At 30.9% G+C, this 22654-nt stretch overlaps 1 protein-coding gene across 1 annotated transcript in view; it reads right to left on the reverse strand.

Moving 5' to 3' along the window:
* LOC108915158 (probable ATP-dependent RNA helicase spindle-E) overlaps positions 1–22654 on the reverse strand; it is a 57626-nt gene that overhangs the window by 30136 nt on the left and 4836 nt on the right. Inside the window, exons 3-12 of the mRNA XM_023456318.1 lie at positions 21641–21778; positions 21366–21587; positions 21059–21262; positions 18854–19030; positions 8903–9308; positions 7114–7280; positions 4928–5098; positions 4297–4459; positions 1428–1555; positions 1138–1350 (exon numbers count right to left, since the gene is read on the reverse strand). Coding sequence (XP_023312086.1) covers positions 1138–1350; positions 1428–1555; positions 4297–4459; positions 4928–5098; positions 7114–7280; positions 8903–9308; positions 18854–19030; positions 21059–21262; positions 21366–21587; positions 21641–21778 — 1989 coding nt within the window. The remainder of the gene's footprint in view (positions 1–1137; positions 1351–1427; positions 1556–4296; positions 4460–4927; positions 5099–7113; positions 7281–8902; positions 9309–18853; positions 19031–21058; positions 21263–21365; positions 21588–21640; positions 21779–22654) is intronic.

The raw sequence follows: 22654 nt of genomic DNA on the forward strand, positions 1-22654 counted from the left end.
TTTTTGAGGAATTTATCGGCAAACTCGAAGACAAAAAGTCGACCTTAATTTGCTACATACTATTTGGATTTTGTGCGGTTGAACTTGGTTCTAAATTTTGCAGTTTAATCAGGATCCTGACAATATCTGATGAATAATTCCGCAAATATTACATAACACCAGTTGCAACTTAAGTTATCTGAAATGCTTTCTGCCGAATAAATTTTTTTCCAAGGCATTTGATCCGTAAACAGCAAATTATTACATATAAGAACTTAAGGTGCATTTTTCTAAAAAAAATTGTTATGTAAGACATCGAAATTTTCACACCGTTGTTTAGATAATTATCACTGTCATCAATTTCGAACGAAAAAATATGCGTTGTCATTTAAAAAAAAAATAATTATGTCATCACTGCCGTAAGTGGATTATCGAAAAAAAAATTTTCCACATAGCAAAGTGCCCTGGATCAAATAAAAATTGACGGGTCTCACGGTTTTTCAAAAAAAAATTGTTTAACGAAAATATGAATTTTATGCAGAACTTTTTTACCACACTGTATATAGTTCGAGCAGCCTGATCCAATTTATGTAACTATTCAAGAGAATTAATTCATCTGGAGCAGTTCGAGTCCTATAAATTTTTAGCAAATTATTTGCCAAAATAACTTTTTTAATTAACTAATATCTGGAATTTCTAATCACAATTTTAAGCATTATTTGTAACTAGATATTATAACAGATTTTAGTTATTAGTTTTGTTTATGCATATCTATTTAGTGGATGAGCTTGACAATACTGAAGGAATTATTAATAAACATGCAAAAGCAGTGTTGCTTTTATACGCTTTTATCATTGCGATTAACATGTTCGATGCCACGTCATGCACGAGTGTCACAGGTGTTTAAGGGGCCTGAATAACCTGTTGTTAAATGCATACTACTCAGTTTGACACAGTATTTAGATTAATGTGCGTGTACCGGCACCTGAGTGAGGTATTTTTGATACATTTTGCCAAATGTAACTTTGAGATCTAGGTGGCATGAGTGAAATGCATCGGCATTGAACATGTTCATTAAAATGTTCTAAAAATTACTTTTGACCCTGGATTTTAAATTTTCACTTCAACTAAACTATTATTTCTTATGAATTAAAGTACCTTTAATATCAGTGGTTTTTCGAAGTGAGATAAGGAAATTTTACCCGGTCCTGAAGTTTCTTTAATACGTAATGTTTCCAAACGGTTCTTTATTTCAGTAACCAATAAATTCCATTCTCTTAGTCCCTTGAAACTCACTAAATTTATCTTACACCAATTTTGTTCCGCCTGCCAATTTCCAAGTTGATTGTCCCTTTTATATGTTTGCCAAACCTAAAGAAAAATTTTGCAGTTAGAATGTGGGAAATTATATGTAATTTTTGTAATGCAAAATGACTATTAGAACATACTCGGTACAGATTCAGGAGTGCAATGAGATCACTTGAAGATCCGTCAGCCCACATTAATAGTTTTCTGTATGCATTAAATTTCTGTTGGAATGGAATTGAGAAAATATTTTGAATTGAACATCCAGCAGCTGTAAAAGAAAGTATTTGTTAATAATTTATTAGTACATATTGTCGCAGCTTCACCTCAATTTTTTTTTATTATAATTACAGTTCATTTTAAAATATATAAAATAAATTTTCTTTTCTCTTCATTTGTTGCAACAACATGATTGTTTCTATTTTATTCAATTAAATACGAAAATCTTTTTTTAAGTATCGTTTTTTGTTGGAGATGGTTTTTGTGTGTAATTCAGTTTATTCGAAAGACTCGACCTAGAAACAAGTGCGTGTTTGATTCCTATTGCAACTCCATGATAAATAGACAGCCGTTTCAAATTCAGGACATCAGAAGGGCCCCTCAAGAACCTAGTGAATTTCAACAGTGGTAAGCCATCTCCAACCATTTTTTTTGCTTATCTAACCGTTCATACAGTACACCACTTTTAATAAGTGCAAGTGCGAATTATGTCGACACACTTTGAGAGGTAATTCTTTAAATGATTCTATGACAAAATGTTATATAAATTTACAGCGACAATTTAATATATAACATATAGTAGAAACAACTATTAATTTGAATAAATATATAAAATTATTGAAATAACCAACATAATTCATATAACAAGGTAAGTTTGCTTCAATTTACTTTGTTAATCCTCACTATATGCTAATCTGTTAGTTGTTTATACAGGGTCGGAAAGTCCCCATGGTTCATCGGGACTTACGTAANTACTTAAAATTTGCCTTACAGGGAAAGAAAGATGAATGTCCCGCCAGTGTGTGAAAAACAGATGAATGTCCAACTTGTAACTAGCACGTGTTCTGATGTTGCTCCTGTTAGATTTAGTTTGTCGATTAAACGCCTATACAAACGGGACAAGGCCATCAGAATAGAACACAGAGATCCAAAATGCAAGGGACAAGTCCAATCTAATCGTAGTTATTAATTGTGAGAATTAGAAAATTTTCCAAGCATGGAATGACCATTTATCAAATTACTTTGTTAAAAAACGTCCATTTGAAAGTAGGCCTATCAGAGGAATTAAAAGGAAATGTCAAAAATGATGCAGTATCGAGAGACATAATATAATGGACCTATGTCTATGTCAGTACTCAATAGTAGTACCACCAAAACGGAAACAAGACATTTTTGGAATCCTTCCTGAAGGTCAATTTGTAATGCCTAGTTTGAAATACAAACAACCCATTGCGATTGCTCTGAAAAAATACCAAACTTACAAGAACTGAAAAAATTTGTAGTAGCTAGCGCAACATTATTTTGAGGATTTACCATACGACAAGACACCAACTTAAACTGTGGTGTTGAAGCATCATATAAATGACACTTCTTTTATTTTACGTTGTATTTTTATTCAAGTAGGTTTCCTTTTTACTTATAATAAAAAGTTACCTATTAAAATTCACATTGCTACTCGAATTGTTTTCTGATTCTTTCTCCCTAAGTGATGACATTCATCTTTTTTCTCACATTTTTTGATAGCACGTATTAATTATTGTTATTTTTTTTTAAGTTTCTGCTGGCTCAAATCTACAATATTACATATTATATATTCGTAGATACATATAATTTTATTTCAAAAAATAACTAAAAGATGTATGATGTTTTTTAAAATATCAGTCTTTGAAACTTAAATTTCATTTAACTCCAGACTTGTATTATGTGACATTCATCTTTTTTCCCCTGTACCCTTCAATTAATATGAATTTTCCAAAAATATCGATTTTTCCAAATAAAAAATTCTCCAAGTTTGGACTATGAAGAATATCCTGTATTATATTATTTTGATATTCCAAGAACTGTAAAAGTTATGGGTGATTTACCGAGAAGCTGACGAGCAACCAAAATCCTAAGCCCATCATTTTTCTACCAAATTTCAAATGCGATTTTTTTGGAACACACTGTTCAAAGACGATTCCCAAAATATATAGAAAACAGCTCGATCACTTGTTTATTTTTTTTTATCAAGCCAGAAAGGTTGGAAGTTAAGATTAAAAAATGAATGTAAAGTTCAATCGGCCGCAATTTCGTGAAATTTTTTTTATTTTTTTTAATTCTGTTGCATAAGGCATCAAACATTACATTTTGAGATTCTTTTTGAAAGGACCCTGCACAAACCTTATGGGTTTGAGTTCCTGGTCGATTTGTCAGAATTTTTGATATGACACCCCCTGATCAAGTGTTCATAGGCCCAAAGTCCAGAAATGAACAGTTTTCGAGATATCGAGGCCGCAGTCCAAAAAATGGAATATTTCCATGAGCCTGAAAATGGAAACGAGCACTTTTGAAAATTATTATTATCCATTCTTGTATTATTTATCGGGTTTGGATCAATTTCAGTATTCATATGTATCTGGAATAGGAATCAGTACAATTCCACCCTCGAGACACCCCCAAAATAAGGGTTGAAAAACTAAAATATTTATATGTCAGGTTGTTACTATATTATTCACTTATTTTTTTTATGAATCATTCTATACAGCGTGTGGAAAATTCAGTTAACCAACTGGGAACCAAGGACATTTTTTTATGCCAGCCATGACAGTAGCACTCCCAATCCATATATATAATTTATAGAGAAATTTGCCAACATACCTCAATATTAAACTTTAAAATAAAACAAACCTGGACAAATTCGGACACATAGTTTTTGAGATAATAATTCCTAAAGTTATTTTTACTATTTCTTCTGCTGTTTACTCAGATGTTCCCCCTTAAATAGACCAAGAATCATACATAATCATTATTTACCTATAATAATGGTTTCTTCAAGACAACTAAACAACTGTCCTAATATAATGAGCTTTGTCAGCCTTACATCAATAGGTAACTTTGACATTACTTTTCCTAAGAAGGTTAGGTCGCCATCAGAAGTGGACTGGATACCTCGACAAGTTTGTAATAATGCACCCATCTGCAACAGAAAATGTCTAGTATATTGACTAACTTTAAATTAGAACACTTAAAAAGTTTTTTGGGAAGCTATATGTTTTATTACAATTATGTATTTACTTTCTCTTTACTAGGTAATTTTAATACAATAGAACCCCAATTATCCGTGATCTACGGGACCGAGCGCAGCACGGATAAATTGAAAAACACGGATAACCAAAACATTTACTTTTTACATAAGAAACGAAGCAATACATAGGTAAACATGCACAAAATCATTGAAATTGCAATTTAGGCACATTTATTTTAAGTACACTTTTTAAACATTCGATTATTTTGGTCCATATTTAACTTTTTCTGTTTTTTTTTTATTTTTCGGCGTATTTTACATAACTTTAAAATGTCGACTTACTCAAAATAGGCTAATAGAATATTTGCAACTTCTCTATACAATGTACAAGTATTAATTAAATAAGAAATTAATACATACCTCTTTGAGCGCAAGAATTGTGTTGGCAATATTTTTCAAATTTGGTGGATTTAATGCCAAAGCAAGTATTTGTGAAGGCGTGTCTTTCAAATTTAGAGTTTTGGCTTGAAGTACAACTCTTTCTAAAGGAGCATTTAGAATTTCTGGGACACTCCGTTCAGACATTTTCTCCTGAAAAGAAATTAACAGGAGGTTCTAATGTTCTCACAACGAAATATTTCATTTCACTTATTACATTTTAGTGTAATACTCGATAGTCATTATACAACATAAAAAACAGTATAGCAGAAGCACAGTTTTATTAATTAAGTACGTGTCATTTCATCGACTATCTTTAACTTTCAAATTGCAATTTTTTTTTTAATTGAAAAAAACTGAAATCAAATATTAAAAGTTGTCTGTGACGCAACACATCAGCTGTACCAGTGTAACCATAACTAATAAGATCACTCGAAAGAGTTAAATTTGACTGTTACTTCATTGTCTTTGAAGATATTGAAGTGTTAAATATCATTTATTCACAGATCTAAAAATAAACATAATGAATCATTTTTTTTCTTATGGAACATACATCTAACAGTATTAGAAAATTATTATAGGAATGTAATGTTTATTTAGTCATTTTTAGTGGCACAAAAATCTGAAATATTATATTTTTTCAGTTCGTCATTTTTCCATTATAAAATAATATAAACATGTATCATAACATTTCCACATTTTCATATAATTAATTTTTCTCAAAAACAATGGTACAAGGATACGAAGCTTTCTACCGAGTTCGCGAGGATTACTTTGTCTACCATAGTAAGGAAACTCTTACTACTTAATAAGGGATACTATTATAGATCAGGGGTCGGCAACTAATTTTAGATGGGGTCCGGATACTTTGAAAATTTTTAACGAGGTCCAGAAAAAAATTCATATTTCTTACAAATTCTTTATTTTAATTTGGACTCAAATTTAATCTGCTTACTAACCATTAAGAACTCAAAACACTCACACAATTGTAAAATACTAAAAAAAAATGATAAGGTTGGCACTCAAACGTAAAAAATCATTTTTTAAATAATTATTTAAGTAATTTATAGGTACTTTCAAAAAATTTTTGGCGGTCCAGTATTTTACCTTCGTGGTCCAGACCTGGACCGTGGTCCACCAGTTGCCGATCCCTGTTATAGATTATTGAAGATTGTTGTTGTTGTTGCGCAACAACTACAGTAACACTGACAACAATAACAATAACAAAGGCAACAACAACAACAGAAGCGGCAGCACCAAGAAGATCAGTTATAGCAATAACAACGACAATATCTAAACTAAGGCAACGATGTTGATAACTCTCTTAAATCTTAATATTTGTACGATTTCCTTCGTCGACAGTATGCATAAGGAGGATACGAAGCGTTCTACCGAGTTCACAAGGAACGGTTCGACTACTATAGTCAGGAAACTCTCACTACTTAGTAAGGCACGCTCTTATTATAGATTAAAGAAGTCTGCTTTAGTTGTTACTGTTACTGCTACTGCTGCTGTTGTCGTTGCTGTTATTGTTGTTGTTGCGCAACAACTGCAATAACACCGACAACATAACAATAGCAACAGCAACAGATGTGATTTGAAAATATATGTTTATCTGTTTAAAATAATTTGAAACAAATACATTATTAGTCAAAATCAGCTCTTTTGCAGAAAAATAGCCATTTCTTTTTCTTAAGTAAAAAATGTTAAGCATTATCTACACCATTCTAGATTGCACATTATTTGTTAGTATGACCCAGCACATTTATTCACAACATTAACCGTCAAAGTAAAGTGATCATTTGAAAGAAATAAAAAAAGGTTTGTAAGCAAATATTAGCAAAAAAACTTTGTTTTTTTGCAAAAAATAAATAACTTTGTAGATGTGGCACCCAAAACATTTTTAGGTTAATGATTTCCAAGAACTAAAAAGTGCCTAAGTATATCTTGAAAACTAAGATTTTTATGAGGCTCAAATTTACTTATTCGGCTAGCCATGGTCCAGCATTGCCGGCTAAACATTGACTTTTGAGACACCCTATATATTTCCATGGAATTTATTTAACAAATACATTTTTTTAAATTCTGCTCAATATGGGATTATTTAATTCCTTTTAGATTTATTACACTGATGGTTTCAATTGACAATAAATAAAAAAAAAACTTACATTGTAAAAAACTTCTGGCACTAGGCGATATACCCTACCATTTCCAACTCTACCTACTCTTCCCGCTCTTTGGTCACAGTTGACATGTGATGCCCATTCCAGTTTTAAGCTCGTGTACTTTGTGATTGGATCTATCGTCATAACTTTTGTTTGGCAAAAATCGATTACTGAAAAGAGTATGTTTATTAACCTTTTATTTAATGAGATTATAATCAAAACAAAATTTGACATTAGGGGAAACCCGGGCAAAGCGAATACCCCGGATAAAGAGAATACTCCTCACCACTCTCAAATAATTTGCTTACCGGTCGCCACGTTACCATAAAAACGTTCGTACGTCGGCGTAGAGTGTGTGGCAAATATATTAGTAAGTGGTCGTATCACGTGGCGTCCAGAAGGCGACGATTTGTGTTTTTGCTTGAATAATATTAATTTATCAAGGTAAGTATTTTGCTAATAACAAGAAAGTTATTTATTTATCAACTTTTGTTTTTCGGTGGTTATAATGTATCTTTATGTAGCTTTTTACATTGTGTAGAAAATCAAACCCAAAGCAGCAGTTTTTATTTGAAACGGATTAACCTCAAAATAATATTTTACATAGTAATATAGTTGTCCCCGATTTGTTGGCGTCTATTAATATTAATGTACCCGATATGAGAATGCGAACTAGATACAGACTTTTTAAAATATTTAATATTAATTCACCCCTAGAACAGTGTCTGTGTACGGTGAATAATTTGTTAAGAATATACGACATTGATATTTTTAATATTAGTCGGACTAAGCTACTCTCATACTTATGATACGTACGTGATACGATTGGGTGTTTTATGTACATTTTAACTGACATTTTTTTTATTTCCTTTCTTTGTTCTCTTTTTACATTGTATTTTGCATGTGTCTGGTTGTTTATACATTATTTTTAACTTGTTTTTTATATTAGCTAACATTCAACTGTATACATGTAATTGGACTGTTCCTTTGTATGTATGCAGTATAAATAAATAAATAAATAAATAAATAAAAAGTGATCAGATAGGGCAAAGGGAATAGGGCAAAGTGGATACCGTATTCACTTTGCCCGGTGATCGTAAATTCTTTCATTATATATAACAGTCTCCTTATTTCACCTAAACCTGGGTGTTTCAAAACTCACTACAGTCATTCGGAATTAAGACCTATATCTCAGCCAGCTAAACCAACAACAAGATAGAAGTCACAAGAAAATAAAAAAATCCAAAGATATCTTATGCTTTTTCTGCTGTGAAATATATATTGAACAAGACAGAAAACCAATCGAAGATTGGATACGATGTAATATATGTCATCAATGGTGTCATGAAGTTTTCAGCATTTGAAAGCAATGAGGATTACATTTGTGATAATTGTATTGATTAGATTTTTGAAAAAGAATGTTATTTTTATTTTTTTCGAAATGTTAAATATTACTTTATTAGTAACTTATGTTCCCAAAGATTTCTTTGTTGTTATCCACTTTGCCCTTATGGCGTATCCACTTTACCCGGAGGCTCGGGCAAGGTGGATATTTTGACATTTTTCCTTATTTGATTTATAGCAACTGTTTCAACCAGAATTAAGGAAAATTGTTAACTAATTTCGAAAGTTTATTAAAGAAAGACTAATCTCAGATAATTGTTTTAATTTTCTCCATTATACATTATCAACAATAATCATGGAAAGCTAAGGGTGTTCACTTTGCCCGGACTTCCCCTATAGCAGCAAGATTTAGAAAACATTCTCAACTTTTCTAAAGAAAGAAACTTACCATAGCAAGAATCAGGAACGGTAATGGAACTTTCAGCAATATTTGTGGAGAGAATCACTTTCCTACAACCAGGACTGGGTGGTCGGAAAACCTTTGCCTGCTCATCGTTTGGAAGAGACGAATGTAAGGGGATTATCTCCCATTTGATGGGGATTATTATTTGTTCTTCTCCATCAATTTCAACCTTTTGTGGTTGAGACCTAGACTCATTAAAATGAGTTTCGAGACGTTTGTTAGCCTCTTCTATTTCATTTATACCAGGCAGGAATACTAAGATACTTCCAATTACCTTCTCATGTGTTATGGGATCTGATACATCTAATTTATCAATAATGCAAACGAGAAATACAAATGTCTTCCAAAGCCCGTCAGAAATTTCCGGCTTATCAATGTCATACTTTGGAATCTGGAAAATATTACAATTCAAAAATAGATATTCATTGAAGACGCTGGAATCTGTATATCATTAGGGAAGTAAGTAGGTACTCTATCAATGGATATGGTAGAATGGAAGAATATCAGGAGTGAAACTTGGAAAATCTAATGAGCCTAAAGGTAGATGCAAATGTAGCTTGATGCTTGATAAGCATCCGTGAACAATCCTTTTGAGCCTTTTGATTGTGCAAGCATTAACTGAATATGTACAGGCTGTTACAAATTCGCTTCTCACTACAGGGATCTCGAAAACGGGAAGAGGTACAAAGTAGCTTAAATGGGGATCAGGGGACCAACATTATGCCTCTAAAAAATCAGGGCTAACATGATTAATTTTCGAAATATTTGAAGAAAACCGAAATTTTGGAAATCAGTTTTTGTTTCATTTCAGCCTTCTTTGAGGTGACATTGAAAAAAGAAGAACACTTTCTCATGGCCACTTTTTGCCCTCTATCGAATGGCATAATCAATTTTTATATGTAACATTTCGTCTCTCCAGGACCATCAACAACTTCATTTTTTTTAATACAACCCTAATCAATCTAATACAAATATTGGATTTCTTTGTTTATTGAATTATCGTCCACTGTAAGTGTCGTTAGACCCTGTGAAATCCATTTAGTTATTTAAACTATTGCCACCACGCGTTACAATAAAACATTTCCTATTACCATCACTTGGTCATACATAACTCAATAAGTTGTTGCGTCAAAATTAAAACACTATTACAATTTTAATTTTATTATGACAAATTAATTCTTAAAAATGCATTTGAACAACCAAAATACCAACTGAATATTATTCTTTAAAAAAATTCAGTAAATGTTCAAAAACATTTTCGTTTTGGCAAAGGTTGAAAATGAAGATCAGCGTAATATTATTGGAATTTATTATATCTGTATCGTAACTGTGAAAGAGCATGTCAGATGTATTTGTGTGAATATCCTGAAAACAGAAATCGGAATTTGTTTGAATTTTGAGCACTCGAGAAGCCTAGAAGTAACTATGGACACGTGAATAAAACCAATAATTGTGTATTTTAATGTGTGATGGTAATAGTTTAAATAACTAGATGGATTTCACAGGGTCTAACGATACTTACAGTGTATGATAATTCAATAAACAATGAAATCTAAATAAGAAATTTAGATACATTTGGAATGGATACACTGAAGATGAATTTTTCGAGACAAAATGTCTGAATCTGGTTTGGGCTGAGGCAGTACAGTAATGGGAGTCATGAAGACTTGCAAAAAATGTAATAAAATTTCTAGGGTCATATTTAAAAAAATGAAGTTGAAGATGGTCCTAGAGAGACGAAACGTTACATATAAAAATTGATATGCCATTCGATAGAGGGCAAAAAATGGTCATGAGAAAGTGTTCTTTTTTTCAATATCACCTCAAACAAGGCTGAAATTAAACAAAAATGGATTTCCAAAATTTCGGGTTTTGTCAAATATTTCGAAAACTAATCATGTTAGCCTTGATTTTTTTTTGCCTCTATTTAAGCTAGTTTGTACTCTTACCATTTTCGAGATCCCTGTAGTGAGAAGCGAATTTGTAACAGCCTGTATATAGAATCATGCTAGCCCAAGTTGCAACTATTATCATATTAACTTAATAACAACTATCAAAGCGACAATAAAGTGTTTAGCTACCAATGATCGGTACTTCCCAGATATCAAATTATTACGGTTTATTCAACAAAGTGAGAAATAATCTTCTGGTAGATAGGTGGCATCAATGTTTTTGGAACTGATCTCACCACTATTTTTGAAGTAATTAACATATTAGTGACAACTAAGAAGCAGTTAAGTCGAAGAATTTAAGTAGACAATATACATCAATCTTTTTCAATCATTAATTTAATGTCATGTCTTTATTCCATTCGTTACCTACTTTAAAGTGTCTATTTTTATAACAGCATATTTGAAACTGTCTTGTGTAAATTTTGAAATGCATTTTAGTGAAAAACTATGGAAGATTTGTATAAAAAAATAACGTAGAAATCAGACTAGTAAAAAAAAAAATTAATCACTTAAAAATTGTTGAAAACATTTGAATACTTAAATTTTTTTTGTTTTGTGCAAAATGGCTTCCACTACTCTCTTGAGTGACCAAAAAGATGGTGAACTTGGAAGGTTTTTGTTAGATTTTGGCAACATATTTTTATTTTTAAAGTGTCTGTTACTTTAATGTGCTCTCCTGTAGCATAGATTACTAACAAGTTACTATCACAAATTCCAATGTATTACTAACTTTAAAGTCACATTACAACCACCTGGTTGAGTCAAAATTACTGTTAGTTTTTAACCCTACTGAGGAAATTACTTTCAAGACATACTATTAGCCATTATTTAATAGACTTTTAAGTAACAGACTTTAAGTAAATTTGAAGTTAAGGAGTCATTTATAGAATTTGAATGCAACTTATTTCATATAACAAAATTTAACATTCTGGTGACTGTACGTCAGACAATGGCGGCTCGTGACATTGAGAATAGGTGAAGCATTTTCGATTAAAATGAAAAAAAAAAAAAAATTCAAATTTTCCAAGGTCAAATGGCTTTAATCTGGAAATTTTTAGTTGCATTTGCAATATTACCAAAAAACTGACGTTCGTGAGAAAGATTTTCATTTAGATTTTATAAAAAATAGAAATCTTAGTTCGGCTTCTGGACTTCTGTGAATATTAACGCACACCAAACATGTATGTTCGAAAGAAGCTTTGTTTGTTTGTTTGTTTATTTAATTCCAGAGATCAAGACATTGTACAACATACAATTCTTAATATAGGATGTCAGAAAATAATTAAATACAAACATTAATGTTAAAATATTCATCAACCGCGAAGGCCCAAGGGAGGAGAAATTTTTTTAATTCTTGTTTACCTTGTGTTATGTATATGAATATCTTCTTGTTTTATAAATTCATTTATGTTGTTCTTTATGTATAATGCACTGAAGTATATGTATATAGAAGGGAATGTTAATAAATTATATTTAAGGAACAGTTTTTTGCATGTAGATAAGGAATATACATGTCCATAATATAATGAGAGAAGCGTTGAATCAGCAACTATCGGTCTTAGTTGTCTAAATAAGAAGCTTAGAGTTTAATTTGTTACAGACATGGGTCACATGTAAACTCCACGATAATTTCATGTCAACATGTATCCCTAGGAATTTACATTCATCTATCACAGGCATGGACTTACCAGAATCAAATTTAATTAATGGGCTGAGCTCAGAAATTGTATTTCTTGCAAGAAATTTCATAAGATGGGATTTATCACAATTTAACTATAACTTCATCTTTTTGTTCCATTCCATTATATTTTGTAAAAGACGTTGAATCTGTTCGGTGGAACAATATAATATCGGTAACACATCTCTGTCTGCTATATCAGGCAGATCATTAATCATAATAATAAATAATACCGGGCCCAACAAACTGCCCTGTGGTACCCCACTGTTATTCAGTAAAACTTTTGATTGTGTGCCATCACTGAGATGCACACATTGCAATCTATCCTGTAAATATGATTTTAGCCAATTCAGAGCAATAACCCTAATGCCAATCTTTTCCAATTTTACAAATAAAATATTATGATCCACCATATCAAATGCAGAACTAAAGTCGAAAAAAACACCATAGGTATTATATTTATTATCTAAGCATTTCTGAAGAAATTTTATACTTTGATATAAAGCAGACTGTGTACTTTTGTTTTTAACAAATCCATGTTGATATGGTGTTACTTACGATATTATTTTTACACAAAAAATCACAAAGCTGATTATAAAAAACCTTCTCAAATATTTTTGCAAACTGATTTTGTAAAGCAATCGGTCTATAATTAGTCACTGAAGTCACATCACCTTTTTTGTAAACATTATTTGTATTATTTTAGATTGTTTTAAAACATTGGGGAGGGTTCCTGTCATCAGTGACATATTTACAAGGTGTAATAAAGGCCGTTCAATCAAGTCGAGACTAGCTTTAATAATGATACCTGGAATATCATCCATACCCCGAGAATATTCAGCTTTCATAGACGATACAATATCGTGCAGCTCGATTGCAGTAATTTCATGTAGAAAGATAGAATTTGCCAAATAACTCCCATTATATTCAGGTAAATCATTGACCCCTTTACTTATAAAATATTCATTGAATAAAGCCACATTTATAGGATTACTAATTAAATTTCCTTCATTATTTTTTAGTGTAATTAAATTATCCTTGGTTATATTATTATTTTTATAACTATTAATAATGCCCCAAGCTGCCTGTATGGCATTCGGTGATTTGTGGATAATATTATCATAGTATGATTTCTGTTTTGCATTGAGAAAATTTTTATATACCTTTTTCTCTTGTGTATAAAATTTACTGAAAATTTGTGAATTGAACTTATTATTTAGATGATATAAATCCTTCATATACATGGAGGTAATACGCATTTCTTCATCAACCCAAGTGTGCCCTCTACTCGGTATATGACAAGACTACTTGATTTTAAATGACAGATTAAAATTATATAAGAACGTATTATAAAAAGCATTAAAACATTCATTAAAGTGGTTATTCACAAATACCTCAGACCATGTTTCATATTTCAATAGATTTTTAAAAGTATTTAGGTTTTCTGGACTAAGATTTCAAAACGTTTTTTTTTTCACTTTTTGGTGACTTTAAATTTTTAGTGTACGATTTAAATAAAGTCGTTTGATAAGAATGATCGGAGGTATGAGATTGTACAACCTTAAATTCTAGTATTCTAGTAAACATTGGATATAATATTATCTATTAAAGTCGATGACGAAGTGGTTACTCTAGTAGGAGTATTAGTAATTACAGGTTTGTGGTTACAACAGCCTCCCGTGACGTTCCTAAAATTCTTAAATCCCTTCTTATTCCACATGCCCTACTTTACACCCACAATTAAACAGGGCATACATCAAAGTTTTAAATTATGATTTAAATGAACACTTCCACACAACCACTTATACTCCGAATACCAACTAAGAACCCTGATAATTGTGCACTGAGCGACGCGTATCTTATAAACTGTTTAAAGACAGGAGATGGGCGATGACAATGCTGCTTCAATTTCTGCGTCACTCGTTCCCCCACTCCGTAGTTTACTCCCGTGTTAGTCACCTCGTTGCCATGACAACCGCCATAAACAACGCTACAAAGAGAAGCAGAATACAGAATAATTTCAATCTACGTCACTTGCATATACTATATGTTGCATGGTACGAGGTTGATAGGCAATGTTTTTTAGAAGGCGTTCACCGTGCAACTATTCTGTTTATTTCTGCGTATAAAACTAACACAATACATTTTTAATATAGAATTATATCTAAATTATAAAATTTATATAAAATTAAAAATAATTTTAAATTGCACAACCAAACGGAAATAGGTGAAGCGTTGCGTCACTTTCATCACAGTAACTTTGATATTAGTATTTGTCACTATACATGTTAGTTGGGAATGGATGAAAAATGCAGTTTTGTATAATCATTTCTTACGATTGTCAAAATGAACATTGTGATTTTTTTAAAAATTGGGTACAAACACAATGATAAAAATATCTAAATTATTACAAGATCTACAAAGAGTAAACTGCTAACAATATTAAATAATCAAACCTAGATTGACATCTTTCCTGTATATGATCAGTTATATTTGTACCTACCATTAGGCACCATAAGAATTTTAGTATTTAATGGCAAAGAGAAGTAAGGAGAAAAGAGAGTTTATATCTTGATTTTAGCAAGGCCTTTGACAAAGTACCCATAAAATGTCTCTGTTCTAAAATTGAACATGTAGGTATTAGAGGTGATCTTCACAAATGAATTGTTGCGTTTTTAAACAATAGTTTTTTCCGTTTGAAAATAGGAACTGACGTCTTGGAATACTATTCTGTTAAAAGTGGAGTTCCTCAAGGCTCAGTTCTTGGCCCATTACTTTTTCTTATTTATACAGCAGATATTCCTCAAACATTGCCACTTAAATGCTCGCTGTATGCTGATGATACAAAGATTTATGGGAATCCTTTTACTGATTATAAACTATTGCAGGAAAGCTTGATTGCTGTAGCAGATTGGTGCCAAAAATGGTTAATATTGCTGAACTCCAAAAAAATAGTGTAGTGTGTAGTTTTGCACTTGGGTAAGAACAACCCAAGATTTCATGATCAAATTGGTAGCATTCCATTGTCAAAAGTGGAGAGGCAAACTGATCTTGGTGTAGTGATTTCTAATGACCTCTCTTGGTCAGCTCATATAACTGCTGCTTGCAGTAAAGCTAAACGCTCGTTATTTCTTTTCAAAAAAATATTATCTACTCCCTCGATTGAAACTACTAACTGCTTATATAAATCCTACATAAGACCCATCGTCGAGTATGGTTCAGCTGTCTGGTATCCAAATCTGATAAGAGACCAATCTCAAATTGAGTTGTTACAACGTGCCGCCACCAGACTTCCCTATGGTATTTCTCGGCCTTCTTATGAAGAAAGACTAAATATCTTAAAAACTGAATCCCAGAAATCGAAAGGCTTAAGCGTGGTAATCACCACATATAGCATTCTTCATGGCACATATTCCACAAATTTAACACATTTATATGTGTTATCTGCTCATACTCGACTTCGTGGTCACCATTACAAGCTTAGCCATCAAAATTATACTACCAGATGTAGGCAGTTTTTTTTGAGCAACCGTGTGTTTCATGACTGGAATTCTTTACCAAAAAGTGCTTCTTCTATAAATTCTTTTAAAAACAAACTTGATAATGTACTTAATTTTTAATAATTGTGTAATTGTTATTCTCTTTTAATCTGTAATATTGTACCAATAGTACTGTTTTATTTTATATTGTATGCTTATATTTTAGATTGTTTTTCAAGTTTTTTGCTCTTGAGTTTATAGGTTTTTACCTCTACTGTTATTATGTTAACAATAATAATAAAGTAAATAAGAAAAGAACATTTTCACAAAATCACGAGTTGAGTGCAGAATTATAATTAAAAACAAATTAGAAATATATATTTTATTAAGAATCTGCAAAGCAAATTTTATGTGATAAACTTGTCTTGTGAAAAAATCAAGACAGCAAAAAAAGCTATTTTTTATTTTGTAATATGTGCTTGTGATATTCCATTTTTGATGTAATACTAGGATATTTCATTTATTAAAATTTGTTATTTTCGATGATCCTATTTGAGACTCGAATAGAGGATCAGAGCAAGTGGGAGAAAAAGTTTGAGACCCTGAAAAGATGGAGACAGGTATGGTTTACTGATAGCTTCAAAACGGCTAGGGGGATGGATGCAGGAATAATTGCACTAAGACCCAGATGGAGTACAAACCACAAGTCTGGGGATAACGTATTTAGCAGAGAATGTGCGTAGAGGTTATAAATATAAAATCGCATATATATTCTCAGAAAGTCAAACACTAATGAAGGCTTTAAACACACACAAGGTAAGTTCAAAACTCATGGCAATGTTTACAAATGGTGACTAACTGCTACTAATACAGTTGGATTGTGTTGGGTGCCAGGAAATGAGAAAGCGGATTAACTTGCTAGGAAAGAATTGGAAACAGATTTCATTAGTCCAGAGCTCTTCTGTGGCACATCTCCCAATATGGTCACGGGAGCTCTGGGCAAAGAGAGTGAGTCAGAACATAGAAAATACTGGGTTTCAAGGCCAGAGCAAAGCCATGTGAAGGAACATATGGAGTATCATTTGCAGGAAAGAACAAATGAGTTGCTGAGCTTGAACAAAATTTAAGGGGATTTATAAGGGGACACTGTCATTTTACGAAACATCTATACAAGCTAAAGCTTGTAGAGTCTGGTTTGCCGAGTATCTGACTTGGTGGATTAAACTTCCTGGATAAGTGCCAAGGAAAACCCTTTCTGAGAAGTGTTGGCAAATAAACTTTTGCACTTTGTAAAAAGGACAAAGCTACTTGCTGAATAGGCTTGAACAGTGGCACGCACTATAGGCCTAGGTGCTATGGGACTTGAATAGAATCCAACCACAGGAACAAATAAAAGAATCCCTATAGAAGCTAGAGTTGGAGTACTTTCTGATACTTTACCATTAATTTTTTAACTTTAACTTTGATTAAAAATTTTGTCACTGGATTCTACACAAAAAAGCCTATAAGATAAAATGTCTACATTTCAGAAAAAACTGTTGCCACTGCAATTATCATTCAAAATTTTCATTTTTAGTATAAAATCAACAACTTTTAGTTTGATATTGATGCAATAGGATGCACACACATTATATCTGTTCAGTATCCATCACCTGCCAAAAATTTTCTTAACATATCTATAAATAGACATGCTATAAAAACTAAATTTAAACAATTGGATCAATGCAGTATTCTAGAGTTAAAATCCTTCCAAACTATTTTGTGGTTAAACAGTTCTAGTTAAATCAAGGGAGATTGTCACCTGACTAATGACTATATTAAAAATGAAAACAAAAGAGAAGTTTTATCATAATTTTTGCCAATTGAAAAATTGCACTATGAAATAATAGTAAATTTACGCAACAATTATATTCCAACTGAAATTTTAAGACTAAATCTATCTATATTCGGCGGCCGAAATTATAAAGAGTGACTAATACATAATATAAAAACCCTATTACCATAATGCGTATAAAATATAAAATGATTTCTATACGGTTCAATATTATTTATCTTTATGCCGCTCGCCATGCACATCGGTAGAATCTATAATCATGTATAGACTGAGTTAGTGAGTTACACTGAACGTCGATCTATATTTTATCTCTGTCTTTTGCACTTGGTAGGGAATAGGGAAATGCTTTTTTAGTGGGTGTAAACGGACTTGATTTATCCGTCCTGAGAAACTTCATAGCATAAGCGTAGACGAGGAGTCTAATTCCATGGATGTAATAAATTTATAAATTAAAAAAACACAACTGGGACGTTTTAAAATGCTGTAATAATTAAAATGGATCAAAGTGCCGGTTATAGCAAACCGTAAAAAATATTAGATGTTATGTTTTATTATGTTTTTTCAATATTTTATATATCTTGCTGCCTTTTACGAAGACACGCCAATGGATTTTCGTTCCCGCCACGCTTCATCCCCCTTACTAGTCCAAGAGCTAGCGATGAATCACTATCTATAATTTTGGCCGTCGAGTATAGTAGTAATTAGAAAGTACATTTTCATATAAAATATTCATATAAATATATAAAATATGAAATATAAATATATTCCATTTATTTTACTGGTAGGTACTCAAAACAATCAAATTTGACAATGTTTCAAAAAAAGTTTAAAATTCCATTATTTCTCAAAATTTAGAAAAACCTCAAAGCTTTGAGCATGTCATTTGGCATTATATTTCGAGCAAAAATAATTGACAAAACCAGATTTTTCAAAAATAAATTAATAAAAAACTTTCACAAATCCGTGATTTACAAAATATATCAATTAACTTACCGTTGTTGTAGCAGATGCTACAGCTACACTCAGTTGTTCCATATAAAAAATTGTCTTCGTGTAATTACTTTTTTTATCGATATAAATAATAGGTGCTGGAAGAAAAGTATTAAAGTTTGGACATCTGAAGTAGTGAGCAAATTCTTTTGCCTCAATAGTAGCAGACATAAGAATGACCTACAAAAAAAATTATAAATAATAATGAAAATTAAAAATTTTCTAAAGTTTTTTGAACTTGACTTCATTATTATGAGCACCTACATATTATTTTTCAGAACCTTTAATAGCATGGCTCAGAGTGGGGCTAATCACCGAGATACAATCTGGATTTTTCTTTAATTTTTCATAAAATTAAATTTTCTTCATATTTCTACCTATTAATTACATTTTAATTTGATACTAAGGCGAGATTTACAAACTTGTTATTATTAAATGCACTGGCAAAAAACCTGCCACCTAAAATTTTGGAAAATTTTAATGGTCAAGAACTTTTGTAATCTTTATAAGTTCTAATTATATAATGAGCATATTATAAAGAGTAGTGAACCAAAATAATGTTCTGGTGTGTAGTTTCAAACAACCTGTGGAGTAATTAGGAAACTTGCAATTCCTCAACATCAAATTTTAAATCTTGTCGAGGTTCAAATTTGTAGTGGTAATAGTACATATTCCGCAGAATCAGGAATTATTACTTTTTTAATCAAATGGACAATTAAGCTATGTGATTTACAAAATGTACTTAAATTCTTGTTTATGCCACCACTAGGCAGCTCCCAAACTCGAATACATGTGCGTACTTATCACTGTATGAACTAACAGAGAAGCAAAGGGTCAAACTGCAATGCACTGAAGAATTTTGTAAAAACAGATTGTTTTTGTATGACTTTGCAACATGTTATTATGAAGTCATATCTTTTTGTCAATATCGGCAAGTCGTAGTAAACATTCTCAAGAACTTTTAAAAAATTTATATTTTTTGTTTTTTGCACGATTTATTAAATATTTAATACTGGTTGTGCACGGTAGGTATACGTTACTAATTGTAAGTAAAACTAATTCATATTTTACAATAATTTTTACTATTTTGTAAAATGTTCATAATAAAAAAAATAAAACTAGGTACCAATCTAATAGATTTTAAATATTTTTTTAAATCATTTGTAATAAAAAGTGTTAAAAATTTTTTAAAGCACATATATAAACCAGCAAATTGATTCGAAGTAAACACTTTGATCTTTATTCAACTGCTTTGCGTATCCTTGGATTATCGTATTGTAAAAATTTAAAATATTCTCGTTTTTTACACACAACTGGCAAATATAGGAGGGTATCTGCGGAGTGAAAATAATACGCAGCCTGCTATGTGTATCTTACAATTTCGGCTCATATAAATTAGTTGATTTATATCTGTTTTAAAGCACTGTGTTTAGTTTGTGAATCTCAGTATTAATGACCTCTGACATTGATATAGTTTAAGTGAACTACTTAATATTAATCCACTTGATGTGATATGATATCATGGCACAAAGAGGGCCCAAAAAAAACATTTATGCAATGAAACCAAATGGGCCAGTATGTTACCACTACATTTTATTACATTTATTTTAGTTTTCAGTTTACCGATTTATGAGAAAGTGTACAGGCAATTTCAAGATTTTCTAAATAAAGTATTACATAGTTTTTACTGGAACCGAAATAGAAATTGTATAGCGCAATGTTGAGTTAAGTGTAGTTTTATTAAGTTATGGTTATTTATTTTAATGTTTAGTGATAGTATATTCTATTTAAGTCTTCATTGTTAAATGTCTGTGTGACGTTATAAAAAATATATGTATACGAGTCAAGAAATATGAGAATTGACAATAATGCATACCCTAGCTCCCAACAGAGTATGTGCTGACAACTAACAGGCATGTTTATTTGAGGTTATAGTAGCTTGTCCAGCAGAGTGGTATGAAAATTACAATATTTAAAAAACAATGTAATTTGAGAACACTTATGGTTTCCAAATGTCAAAGGTAGCCTCCATATAAATATGACCCCCATTCAAAGTTATATCATGTATATGCACCTCAGTAAGCAAACCACACTATCAAAATACACCTCTATTCTAATCTAACTGAAAGTACATTATATATAAATTTAAATTAGCAACTTATGTAACATTATTATTTTATTAATTAATTAGAAAAAATATATATTTACCTTTGTTTTCTGAGAGTTAGTAAATAGAAATTTTCTGACAATTAACAAAAGGAAATCTAACTCCTGATTTCTTTCATGAACTTCATCAATAATTATGTGGGTGAACTGGTTCAGTTGTTTATCATTAATAATTTTTTGTAATAACGTACCTGTTGTCATATATGTCAACAGTACATTAGGCGACGTTTTCTTTTCCAATCCAATCTGAAATATTTAAGGTAAAATTAATATATTTAAACACTGCAATTATTTATATTTTTTTCATATAAATAATACAAATAGATTAACTATTTGTAAACATTCAAACCTGATATCCACAAATAGTTCCCAACGTCCATGCTCTTTCTTCACAAACTCTTCTCGCAACATTAATGGTAGCTATTTTTCTAGGTTGTGTTACAGCTATATTACAATATGTATTTTTTTCTCTACAATAATCTAGAATATATTGTGGAACTTGTGTGGTTTTACCACATCCTGTGGGACCTTGTATGATCACAACATTGTCCACTTCAAGTAGGACAAGTATCTTAAAAAATTTATTTATAATTAATAAAAAAGCAGTGTTTTATTTTTGCTTACCTTTTGTTTGAATGAATCGATAGGCAATTCCCTTTTAATAAAAGGTTTTGTGAAATTGTAATTTGAATAAATATTAAAGGCATTATTCTTGTAATCAAATCCTTCTACCCCTTCAACATCACACAAATCCTGAGAACCCTAAAATGTAATAATAATCTGAGAATATTTTTCAATTAAAAAGAGAGAATATTTCAACAGCATTTTACTTATATAGTGAAAAGTAATGATGTCATAACTTATTTGTATTTATACATCTTTCAATGTAATGTCAAAAGCCTCTATTCATGAATAAAGGCCATTGCTATTAACCGCACGTTGGTTTACACTTGATATCTTGTTAATATCAGTACTATTTTACATTTTATCTACGCATAATATTGTAAAATATGGACGTGGAAATGATGATTATAACTGTTGCTGTTTACTTAATAAGTATGTATTAAATTAATTATATCCAGGGTGTTAATTAAGTATGTGCACAAATTGATCTTTGATTTTAAGACAAAAAGTTCTTTTAACAGGGATCCGCAACGCTCCTGTTTTCCAGATATAGGGCGTTAAAGTTTGAAAAAATGTAGAGATTTTATTAATATTTACTGAATAGTAAGAGCTATTTAATTAAAACAGACTAAATTTTACAGACTAAATGTTGCACGGGAGTTTTCCGCATAATCTAAAATAGATATAAGTTTATTTCTTACCTAAAATATTGAGGTCATTGTCTTTTGCTATACATTTTTATTAGTAGAGATTTTGAGAAATAATGGACGATTTTATCTATTTAAAACGTTTTTGAGTAAGAACTATCACAGAAATTCAAATTTAATAGTCACAATTTACAAAATGGGATATCCAATAAATTTCTTTTAAGGAAGTCGATTGCAAATTTCTAAAATTCACGAAGTAATTTATCACAAGTTATTATTCTTGATGGCAGTTAATTACTTTATTATTTATGTTGAAAAAGAGCTAGTGATGACTAATAAAATAATTGGTTTGGGAAAACCATTTGGA

The sequence above is a fragment of the Anoplophora glabripennis genome, unplaced genomic scaffold (genome assembly GCF_000390285.2).
Source record: "Anoplophora glabripennis isolate ALB-LARVAE unplaced genomic scaffold, Agla_2.0 scaffold1366, whole genome shotgun sequence".
NCBI lineage: Eukaryota > Metazoa > Arthropoda > Insecta > Coleoptera > Cerambycidae > Anoplophora > Anoplophora glabripennis.